Genomic DNA, 12,190 nt, shown 5'->3' on the forward strand with positions numbered 1-12,190 from the left:
AAAGTCCATGTAATATAAAAACATTTTTAATAGTTTCAACATTCGGATGAGGATTATCTTTTTTTTTTTCTTTTATCTTACACTGTGTTCCACTTGGTGACCGGGAGATATTATGTCCAAGAAAAGGCATTTCCTCTTCACCCCAAACTTTAAGAGTCCACAGCATCACTACAGTTTGACACAAAGAACTTTTAAGTCTGAAAAGATTCCTTGATCACGTATGTGTTCCCTTTTTATTTTGGCCCCCATTACTTGGAACTTAAGCAAAAAAAGAAAAGAAAAGATGATTGGAGATGTACTTGCAATGGCTGCATGCACCACAGTGTAATCTACAAACCATACAGGTAAAAACAAACCTAAATGCAGCAGTTTTTTCTTTTCGCAGTATTCTGGGCACACACAGTCTTCTCTTCCATCACGTCATGAAGATTTTTGATTCTCTGTTTTGAGTCTGATGTGCTTTTTTTTAGATTTGCTATAGATAAAAATGTTGGAACAAACTGTATTAATCTAACAGAAGAAACGAGGTGAAAACAAACAGCAAATCATGAATGATTCAAATACATCGTTTGCAGAATCAATGGGGAGTTTGACTGAAAAAAGGTCCAGGGGAGCACTGACTTCTTCTTTTCTTGCAAAGGTCAATCTACTCACTTATAAAAAATAAATACAAGCACATTTAGATCAAAGATGAGACATATTTCATAGGCATGGTTAAAAAGCATGCTGCTGAGTTTCACACAGGACAATGTTGAATCAAACACACCCTGCCCCTAAAATTAGGACTTACACATTTTTATCAAATACCCCTTCACCCTCTTTTACTTTAACTAAGTCCACGACACACAACCTGCCTGTATCACGACCTACGAGGTGAACTTCCACCTATTCATTTTCAAAATAAAGGCCTTCGTATTGTAGTGCTCAAAGGGCATGCTCGCAAAAAGCTGTAACACTGGAAGCTGTGTCTCCACAACTGTCTTTGCTCGACAGGGCTATTGTTAATAAAGTTGTTTTTGATAAATACTCTATGTACAAGCCTTGATCGGATTACCCTTTAGTACAAAACGAAGAGCGGCACATTGTTACACAGAAATCCAGACAAAGACGGGACAGACCACTCACCTCGGCACAGCCTAATGCAACAAGAACTTTTTAAAAAAACTTTTGTGGTAAAGTTTTTCTTTAAGTATTAAAAGTAGAAATACTGATGAGAGCATTTTATGGTGTACTGATGGAAACTCCAGTAACTGGTGTGAACTGTAGTAGAGCTGTGTCGATTATTAATCAGTTGGATGAAAAATAATTTTGAGCTGTTTTCATCATCAATTAATCATTAAAGTCAATTTTCAAGCTTGTGAAGAAATAACCAATAATGAAAATAATAATTTTTGCAGCCCTAAGTTGCAGAAAATGTCCTTTTTTTCCTTTAACTGCTCTTGTGAGACATTTTCTTTACGTTTTCATTCTTAAATCACATCTTATATCTAATGAAGGTTAAACTGTGTTGATATCTGTTTTCATGTTGTGGAACTGAGGAGACTCCTTCTCTGCTGTCTGTCTGCTGTCTCTCCTAACCTCTTAAACCCTGCTGGACCCTTTGACTGATCATTACAACTTATTAAATTATTTTAAATACTTTGTCAGGTTCAACGGTGGGAGAATGATGCATCACGTAGCTGCGGCGTGGTGTTGGAACAAGCACATACAGAATAAAAATGAATTATTATTTAACAGCATAGGCTTCTGTTCTCACTGTGATCAGGGTTCAAGAGGTTAATTCTATTCAAGAATCTGAAAACAAGTTGTTTTATTTAGAAAACCTACAAACTAGATTTGACCTTGAGCTATGTCAGTGCCAACAGATCTACTGTACCATTTTAAATTTTTACTGTGCGAAGTCTACTCAATGTTATTTTGTGTCAGTGTGGCATTATTGTGCTAGAACCAGCAACATTATAATATTATATGTACAGTATAATGTTATAATGTTCATCATATTTTTCAATACAATATTTGTATATATCTATCTATATATATATATATTTATTTATATATATATATATATTTAAATTTCTCCCCTGCCAGTATATACACAACATGTTTGTACAGAGGTCTCAGTATTTACAAAAGTCCTGTGAATAATATCGCACTTTAAAAGAAAGAGGACGTTAGAGCAGCACAGTGACTTTGAGGCCATGTGTCGAGGATGTTCTCAGGATGAAAGGAAAGTCTTACAAATCTGGATAGGTCACAACAAAACCCACCGCAAGGCAAATAACAAACTGCTGCTGTCGTATGCAAACCTCGTTACTCCAGTTTTATTGATTTTCAAGTTTTCTCTTAAACCGTACCTCTGATTCCTGAAAAGGTTTTAATGCGACAGCAGGGAAATTCTGGTCCCGTGTTCAATGCTTTTTTTTTTTTTCTTTTAAATCCTCAGATGAGATTCATGTGTAGTGGAAACAATCACAACTCCTCAGACCTAGTAAAAAGTATTCAGAAATATATCCGTATAAATACTCTCATCAAAATAAACACATATACACATTTCTTTGCACTTGCCTCTGGTTCACTAATATAGACCAAAAATATCAGCATCATCAGACAGGGTTCCTATGAACTGCGTTGAGGAGGAGGCTGAAAGTGAAACTGCACTGTCAGAAAAAAAAGTGCGTATTTTACCACTGGGGCTGCAGGGTTTTCTTTTTGACAGAAATAGCACCTTTTTTTCTGGGAGTGTGTCAAGACAGTTTTCAGATTTCTGTTATGATATGATGGGATGTTTTAATACCTCACGGCACAAGGACAAAATCCTGAGCCTGTATCCTCTCGCCTCGCCAGGGATGATTCTCCCATGCGGAGGCTGAAGTGTGCCACCAAAGTATAGACTTTTATTCTTTTAATTATGATCAGTTATTTGATAAAAAGTTGTTTATTCTCCATTTTAATTGTAGATTAAAAAAACTTAAAGCAGCTATATTCTACATTTGTTAAAAGCGTTAAGCATCTTTTCTGTAATTGGTTTGGTTTTAGACCAACAGCTTTACTGTTCTGGTTCACTCTCACTGCTGTGAATATAAGTGTTGCTCTGTATCTGCTGGATGTATGAATAGGAAATATAATAACATTTCTTAACAAATTTTCCATATCTGCTTTTGAAGGTGATGATACATCAGCGTTATGTTTGCAGGTTGTTTCAGCTTCTCCTTAGTGGACAAAAACATAAATTGATGCAGGTTTAAATTAAAAAATAAAAATGAAAACATAATTTTTTAAATTCTGTCTTTAAATGATGACATCATAATTACATTTTAAAATGTAATCACCAAACTATTTTTTAAAGGCTCTTCAATTTTACATGTTGTTATTCACTGGTTTTTGTAATTTCCATTTAAGATTTAATCTCAGAATGACTCTCTAACTGTGGCAACAACAGCAGAGAAGAAGACGATCACGAGCTGCAAACTCAAATGTAAACAATAACAATTAAAAATACTTTTAAAACAGTTGGATTTGCAAATGTTTCATGTTTCATGATTAATTTAAGTTAATGTTTTGGTGGCACACTACAGGCTCCACAGTACTAAACCTACACATTCTTCAGCTCCTTTTTCCTTGAAACTGAAATTAATCCTTATTTGACACAGAAAAATGAAAAGTCCCATGTAACTTTGCTTCCTGCCAAAAATAACTATGAGTAATAACATGGAGTTTTTCATTTTTCAGCTTGCTCGACCTTCATAAACAACAGTGTGTATCTCATTTATTTAATATCTCCCTGACGGCACCGACTATATTCTATCTGAAGGAAGTGGTATCTTTATAGCTCTGCTGTGGATACAAAATATGATCTGATTAGATTTATAGTGTTAATCATATCATATACTCTGAAAATGTACAGTATAAACAATAAATATTCAGTGATTGATATCCTGATTGAATGCCATGTAAATATAGAGAAGTGTGACTAGGTGTTGAAGCTCTTTGCAACCTGGTAGTTATTTTCCTAAATATCTAAAACATGCATTCCTGTTTACGCTCCACGACACCAACAGTGCAACATCATATAGTACAATTACCAAACACATCACGCACTAACAAAATACACACACACACACACACACACACATACTGGCACACTCACAGTGAACGCTCAGGTGGGACAGAAATTCGGGGTCGTTGCCACCACGTGCCAGAGCGAGGCATTTCAACTGACACCCCTGAGGAACCAAGGAGAAAGACAGAAGAAGAAGAAGAAAGCCTGGGTGTTGGCAGGACAGATGCACAGTCTTGTGTTGTTCTTCCTTCTGAAAGTCACTCATGAGAAGCAGCAGCAGCAGCAGCAGCAGCAAAGAGCACTCATCCCTCCCAGCAGCCTGTCTCCAGTCTCGTGTGTGAAGTTAAAGGCAATATTGCAAGTGAATCAAATAAGGCAAAAACAAACAAAAAATTAAATTAATGAAAACAACATATTTCCAGCCAACATAAAATGTCAACAGTCCCCTGACCACATTGTCACTGACACCTCGTGTGATTCTTTTAGCTGTGTTCACCTTCTTGTTGTGTTATTTTACTGTGTAGAGGAGCTCGTGTTTATAAGCCGGCGCCTCTGGATCGAGCACAGGTGAGGTGTGACGATGAGATCCATCTGGAGAGGTGAAAGGTCAATGAGATGAGCGTGGGGTGTTTGGAGCAGTAGCACTGTGTTTAATTTAATCAGCCAGCGGATGTGGGGGGGGGGTGGGGGCTCAGTGGCATCATAGCACTGTGCTCTCAGACTCTTCCTCCGACTCCGCTCTGTTGTTGGTCAACTCGAGCAGCGCCACTGAGTTCCTGAAGGGGGAGATGTGGGGCAAGTCAAAAATACCGTCCAGTTCCATGTTGATGACAGGGATGTCCAAGTTGCAGAGAGAATCTGGCAGAGCAGAGAAACAGAGAGGATGAGCAGAGAGGAACATTAAAGCACTGCTGCTGAAATATGTTGTAGAGTGGAACAGATCATTCCAGATGTGGGTTCATCGAGGCTGGATGATGTTACACACAGCACGTGGGTCATCACAAGTCCAATTTACAGTATGAATGGATAAAAAAAATGCATGACAGGGGTGCACGATATACAAGTCTATTACTGTGGGCAATAATAATAAATGTAACTAATCTGCTGCTGTAACAGCCTCCACTCCTCTGGTTTCTTTCTTTCCACCAGATGTTGTACCTGCTGCACAGATTTGCTCACATTCAGCCACGAGGGCATTAGTGAGGTGTGGGGTGATAAAGTCTGGTTCATCCCAAAGATGTCAGATGATAGATGGGTGAGAATTGAGGTCATGACTCTGTGCAGACCATCAACCTGGGAAAACCATTTTCCTATGGACTTGTTGAAATATCACTGAGAGCTGTAACATTAATATTGTCATTAATTTCTCTTATACAGTGTAAATGCAAACATATCTGGTGAATTTCCAATTTATATGTGTGATAGATTTCTATTCAAATTTGACACTGACTTATCCTATTCTGAAAGTTTATGGTTTGACGTATTTCCACTAAGATATGCAAAAATAAATGTGTGGGTTGTGTTCAGTAATAAATCAGATGATTTCGTGGCAGATTTTAAAGAGAATAGTCAAACTGCTGCTGCAGAGGCTGAAATATTCAGATTTTTTTGTCCCTAACATGAGTTAAGCTTTAAAAACACTGGATCCTTCAACTCCCACAATGCACCAGTAATATCTTTATTAAGTCTTTCACTGCCCTCATCGTTCAAACTCTTTTCCTGAAGTTTTAATGCAGATTTTTTTCCCCAAACTAACTGTTTATTTTCTTAGACTTGAACCAAATGAAAAAAATATACAACTAAATTGATTAGTTCAGAAAATGAGTAAACAAATCTTTATTTGTATAACTGATGGAGGGAACTTTTAATAATAAAGTTTTTTTTAGACAGCTGCATCTGTGCCAAGCATCACAGGCTCAGTATAACAGATAAACTGTACTTGTAGAAGTTAGACACTGATGAAACGTCATCATCAGTGTCGTTACATCTGGATTGGCTGCAGTGAGAAAGGAGTTTACTGGGAATAGGTAAAAAAAAAAAATCATGCATCCCTAACCTGATTTCACCTGAGTCAGACCAATGATCAACGAGCAGTAAAAACAAATCAAGTTACTGTCAAAACCCAAAACCACGAGACCAATGTAGTTAGTTATACTCAAGTATAAACTAATATATTGACCTCAGTGTGAGATGAATAACTGGTGCATCGTGTCACTTTGTGAGAATGAAGACAATCCACAGTGCAACATGTGTGATGGAGGCACAGACAGGAAGTGCGCTGACTGAGGAACAGCGGTGGGCAGTGAGGCACAACACTGTGGAGTGGAGCGGGAGTGTTGGGGGGGGGGCGCGGCAGTGGCTGTCAAAGCTGGGAGGTGGGAGGGAGAAGGGCATTATGGGTGGGAATCCACCCCAGTCTGTTCAGACTGGACTTTAAGCCATGCATCAGTCTCAGCCACCATGCAAAGGCCAACAACACGGGTAAGAGGTGGACTGAACACGGTGCAGAGGAGCAGCTCTGCAGTGAAGCTGCCACAGAGGCAAAGCACTGAACCAGAGTTTAGCCTGATCCAAGATCTGCGTCTGCCGGCGACCTCAGCCCACTGTGAGCCCCCTCCACGTCCGACCGAGATGGCAAAGGGTTTGGACTGGAGGGGGGAAGGGGGGGTGGGGGGGGGGGGGGGGGGGGGTGGGGGGGGGGGGTGGGGAGGTGAGGCTTTAGCACAGGAACTCCTGCTTACCCTAAAAGTCCCTCTCACACACAGAATCACACTGAACCTCTCGCCTCATACCGCTGTAAGTGAGACAATAAGAGCAGTCGACAAGAAGGGAAAATTAGATGAAAACATGATCAGAACCTACTTGTGCTGACAGGGTAAATCAATTAGTCTTTAATTCAGCAACAGTCAACAGAACATGTTTTACTGCAGATTTATCCTGAGATATTTTTGAGCATCTCCCATCAGCATGAACCTAAGAAATAAAGACCCATTATATTTTTTCATTGTTAAAAAATCCCATGAAAAGACCTGAGCTCAGTCTGGATCCCGACAAATCATCAAGTCCTCAAGTGGACTTCCTGCAGACTTCCAGAGAGACTGTTTGGGGTGCAGACTTTGTTTGGAAGACTGCCCATAATTCATGGCTGTATGGATGTGATGATGTACAATGAATTAATAATAATGTGATAATTTAATAGTAATAATAATAATAATAATAGCAACACAGTTTAGCTCTAATGTTTATTTTTGAAGACGTTAGGGGTCTTATCAGTTTACTCATGCAGTGAGGTGTACATTTTTAATACCTGAACTGATCATTATTTGTTTTTCTTCTTTTCATGGGATTTGTTGACAATAAGAAAAATCCAGAATTTTACCAGACTCATCATTAAATTATTACGTTAATATATATATTAATTAACAATATATATGTGTTCAGAATGTATAATTTATAACATATGACCACCGAGGTTTAAATTTAACATATTATTTAGCATCAAAGATATTAACACAGCTCCGTTATCCTTAAAATGTTTAAAGTGTATAAAGTACAACATTTTGTTACACAGACATATAAATATTTGTACAGTTGATTGAAAAATCCAGTATAAACGAGAAATGTGTTTGTTTTCTGGTTTCTGGTAAATACGTGATAAATAATCTTTACAGTTGTCTGTATCTTCTTGCATATTATTTATGAAAAACACTGCATCATTCTTCAAGTTAACCAGTAATAAATGGGCTCAGATAAATGAAGTGCAGTAAAAGTTATTCTATGTTCTGTGAAAATCATTTGAAGTAAAAGTACAAAGTGAAATAACAACAGCCCGGTCTGTGTGCACACATGTAGTGATGTGTTGTAATCTGGTTTATTACCTGTGGACATGCTCTCCCCAGGAGACAAACCATCCAGGAGACCTGCTGAATGCTCCAGAGGCTGGGGACTGGTGCCAGGCGTGGTGGGGGGCTGAGGAGGAGGTAAGCTGGGCCTCTGCCGGGGCGGCTTGGGGGTTGGCCTGGCCTTGGTGAGGGTCCCGGCCAGCGAGGGCGGAGAGGAGAGAGAAGGGGTGGTGGCCGTCTGGACCTGACCCGGGGAGCCGATGGTGGCGTATCCCTGTGGGTAGCTGAAGCCGTAAGGGGAGGGGGTGCTGGGAGGAGTGGGCGACAAGCTGACTGGAGACGGCTGACCTGTCGACTGGTCGGACATGGCTCCTGTCGGACAGTAGGGGCCTTTGGGTGGGATCGGGGCCAGCTTCTTAGCTGTGGAGACACAGACACAGAAAAATAGGTATAGTCTTATAAATATTACAAAACTGCAATGATGTTCTGCACCTGTTGTTGCAGATGGAGCCGAGTCACTGCTGGAGGAAAGTATAATGTGAAGGAGGAAGAGTCGTCTCAGTTCTCAGACTGACGAAGAGATGGATTTTAAAAGTTACGTTAGAGCTCAATGACTCTTTGTTTCTGTGGCTTAATTTAAGAAGTACTCCAGAGATTATTTTGTACTTCAGTTTTTTGATTTGGGAACCAGATTTTCAAAAGAAAAGGTCAAAGCTGAAGCAGCAGGTGATGAGATTTCCTGACTTTTACTTCAGAAACACTAGATTGTGCAACTCCTATAATGTGCAGACTTTACTTGTTAAATATCTTCATCTTTCAAACTTTATGAAGCAGATTCTCTGTAAAAATCTGAAGCTCCCTACAAAGCCACAGGAGACATTACACAGCTGTTTTTACAGGCTGAGCAGGATTAACCATAATGAATAAACTGAGTTTAGTGAGTAAAATCTGCAGAGTGCCCCTTTCATCATGAAAGTGAGACTTACTCACCTCCACTTCTCACTAATCTAATCAACCAAGAAGATCCCCAAATGAATTTTCTTCGCAATTTCATCATTTATTACTTAGATTATAGAAACCGCTGCTGTTTTATGACCTTCAGCCTCACAGAGCTCAAGTTAAGTCAGTTTATTTTATATGGGAATCAAAAACAACCTTTTAACAGGGAAACTACACTTTAGTATGTGACTTTTTATTGGCATGTTGAATATAAAGTGTTTTGTGTGACCTTCAGGGAGATATTAATATGATGATATTCTAATGATTATCGTGGTTTATCATGTTTTTTCCGCCTCTGCACTTTGATATGAGAGGAAACTGACTGAAAACACAATTTATAGACTCATCGGACATGAGAAGATTTCTACAGCTTAAAAGAGACTCATTCACAGTATTTAATAATAAAACAGTTAATTAAACAGATTTTCTTTGTGCAGAAGAGATAAAACTATTTTACATGTATTACTGTTAAGAAGGTGGGACAAGATTTTTCCCTTTAATCTGTTTATTTAACATTGTCCTGCTGCATTTAACTCAGACTCACATCGATGATTAAACCTTTACAAAAAAGTGACGGAGGCTCATTCAGACCTGAGACTGACATGTAATTAACAGCATATTTACATGAGGAGGTTCATGTCTGGAAGCTGTTACTTCAACAAACGATGATAAGATGATAACATGAAACTAAATAGCTTTCACTGAAACCCCACAGTCACACACAGCTGTATTACCTCTCCTCAGGGTGTGTGGGCTGTGCTCCGAGTGCGGCGACTGCCCACTACAGGTCATTGCTCCCTGGATTCCCTTCTGTCCGATCACTGGAGACAGCTCCTTGTTCTTCAGAGTGCTGAGGAGGTAAAGGAGAAAAAAAAACACATTTACAAATCACAAGCTCCTCCATGCATCTCACTTAATAACATGTCAGCCCTGTTTCCGGAAGCCTCTTGGCAGAGTAAAGAAAAACGAGAGCACCCATAGTTCAATGTCAAATAGTCTGAGTGACCACTGCTGCAGACGGACATGTAGTCTATACTGTGGTGCAGCAGAAGCAGTTCAGAAATCCCAAATAAACCCTGATGGCTTAATGGATTTTCTGTACTTTTACAGCGCAGCGCAGCCAGAATGCCAATGGGAGAAGGACCTGAAGGTCAGAACATAACCAGTTTACACTGACTGACTGAGAGTCGCTCTCACTTTCAGCAGATGAGACATGGATGGATGACTGAAGCTGCTGGGATTTAAAGTCAGGGCGGAGCAATGCAGATGAGCATCTTGATCAAACATCATGATAATGTCATCAACTTGTGTTGCTTTCCATGTCGTTTTACTTCAACAAACACCACTGTGTTGTGTTGTGTTGATAGCCGAGGTCTGATCTCGCAGTCTACCACTCAGGGCCGACTGGGCCCACTGGCATGACTCATTAACGCCCACTTTTATAATGGTATTCACTGAAAGCTTTGAATTTCTTTTGTTGCCTGGCAACCGTCTCCTGAATATCCTGGCAACATGGAAAGTTATGGATTGCATAGATGGCTATTAAATTAAAGATGGATCTGATAATGGAATTCCTGAAGCGCATTGATTTCCATGACTGACGGACACAAAACCAAGAGAGTTAATAAGATGGAGAATAGGGTGGCGCTGCTGGGAGTATCTTAATCTCACCCATCCCCTTCTCTCCTCATCTCATCCCTCTCTCAAGCCTCTTTTCGTCCCCGAGGGGCTTCTCTTCATTTGTGTGTGAACTGTGTTGGAAGTACGAACGAGTTAAGCAGGGGTCTGTATTTACCTAGTCAGCTTGGCTCCTCTCTCTCGGCTACAGGCACAGGCTGCCCATGGAGGGGGGGCAGATAGGGGAGTGTTGGGGGTTTTGGGGGAGCCCAGGAACAGATCGTGGCGAGTAAGAACGAGCGGGGGTTTGATGTAGAGGGTGGAGCCATTCGTTTCAGACAGGGGCGCATGCGGAGCATCGGACAGGGAGGCCTGCTTGGGGAGGTGCAGGGAGCTGGGTTTGGGGTTGGAGTTCACGTCAAGCTGCTGGGGGGACGGGCAGAGGGAGTGAGGGAGTGGGGGTGGGCTGTAGCCGGAGCGGCGGGGGGGAGGGGACGGGCCGGGAGGCACGGACTCGGGGCTGGGAGCGACAGGGCGCATACCCGGAGGTGCTCGGGTGTAGAAATGGTGGTGGGGGAGCGAGAAGGAGGAGCAAGAGGAGGAGGAGGAAGATGAGGAAGATGGGTAAGGGGGAGGCGGCCTGTCCTCCTCAGGGGAGGGGTAGGCGTAACAGGAGTCCGACCAATTGGAGGATGCATCATCCGAGCTGCAATGATAAAAATATCAAAGTTTGATGGGGGGGACATATTGATTATCTATTGAGTTTAAGTTTGGTCCATTATGGGGGAGGAAATCAGGTGATCATTAATTATTGTGTTGGGAAGGGGCAACAGGGTAACAGCACAAAAAAAATAAAGAAGAGGAAGTGAAAATCTCTGTGGTTTTCAAAGTAAAAGAGAAAGTCAGTCACCTCATCCATTGCAGGGCCTTGCGACAATGGACTGTGATGCTGCTAATGATGCTCGGACTAATGATAAAACAAAACAGACATATAATTCATGCACATGCAGCATTTCTACTGAACTATGGATGAACTTTTCCAAACTATTTCTCCTTTTCGTGACGTAATCCGGACTACAGAAGTGAAAACCTTCACATGATGTACAGTGTCACCACTCAGGCAGAAAATTAACTCCACACATGGCTCTACAAATCCAGGGATGAGAAATCTTTAAAAGAAGAACTTAAAGAGCAATCACAAAGTTTGAAATGACATGCTTCATCAGAGGTGAGACACTGGGGTTCACACAGAGGTGAGAGGATGAGTATTCCGTGACAAGACAAGAAAACTGGGGGGTACGAGCAGACAGCACTGTTCTGGTGTCAGTTGCAGGGCGCAGCAGCACACGCGGCGAGGAGGGGGGAGCAGCAGCAGGTGGGAGGCGTGTGTGTGGGGGAGGAGGTGAAACAGGAAGGACGGGGTGGGGAGGGCACAACAGCCTTACCTGGCTCGGTCGCTGCTAGTGGGAGGAGGGGTGGGGGAGGGGGAGGCAGAGAATTCCCCAGGCTGCTCGGGGATGAGAGCGTCAGTGGGCGGGACGGGGGGATGCACGCTTGGTGGCGTGGAGGAGGATTTACGCGTGGACGACGAGCCCCTGCGCGACACCCAAGAAGTGTCCATCACCCTGACACCCATGCTGCAGTGGGACAGAGATGCACAGCCAATCAAATC

General features: G+C 41.5%; 1 protein-coding gene across 2 annotated transcripts in view; it reads right to left on the reverse strand.

The window, feature by feature from the left end:
* Positions 1-10: 10 nt before the first annotated feature.
* The window catches only part of LOC139608401 (rho GTPase-activating protein 44-like), an 81,624-nt gene continuing 69,444 nt past the window's right edge, over positions 11-12,190 (reverse strand). The window contains exons 19-23 of one of the 2 annotated variants that reach the window (XM_071462103.1): positions 11,964-12,155; positions 10,697-11,224; positions 9,636-9,751; positions 7,939-8,322; positions 11-4,918 (exon numbers count right to left, since the gene is read on the reverse strand). In XM_071462103.1, coding sequence (XP_071318204.1) covers positions 4,761-4,918; positions 7,939-8,322; positions 9,636-9,751; positions 10,697-11,224; positions 11,964-12,155 — 1,378 coding nt within the window. In that variant the 3' untranslated portion in view covers positions 11-4,760. The remainder of the gene's footprint in view (positions 4,919-7,938; positions 8,323-9,635; positions 9,752-10,696; positions 11,225-11,963; positions 12,156-12,190) is intronic. The other variant, XM_071462102.1, reaches the window with a different exon arrangement.

Source organism: Trachinotus anak, unplaced genomic scaffold, assembly GCF_046630095.1.
Source record: "Trachinotus anak isolate AG129_WGS33_773 ecotype Australia unplaced genomic scaffold, CSIRO_AGI_Tana_v1 ptg000025l, whole genome shotgun sequence".
Lineage (NCBI taxonomy): Eukaryota > Metazoa > Chordata > Actinopteri > Carangiformes > Carangidae > Trachinotus > Trachinotus anak.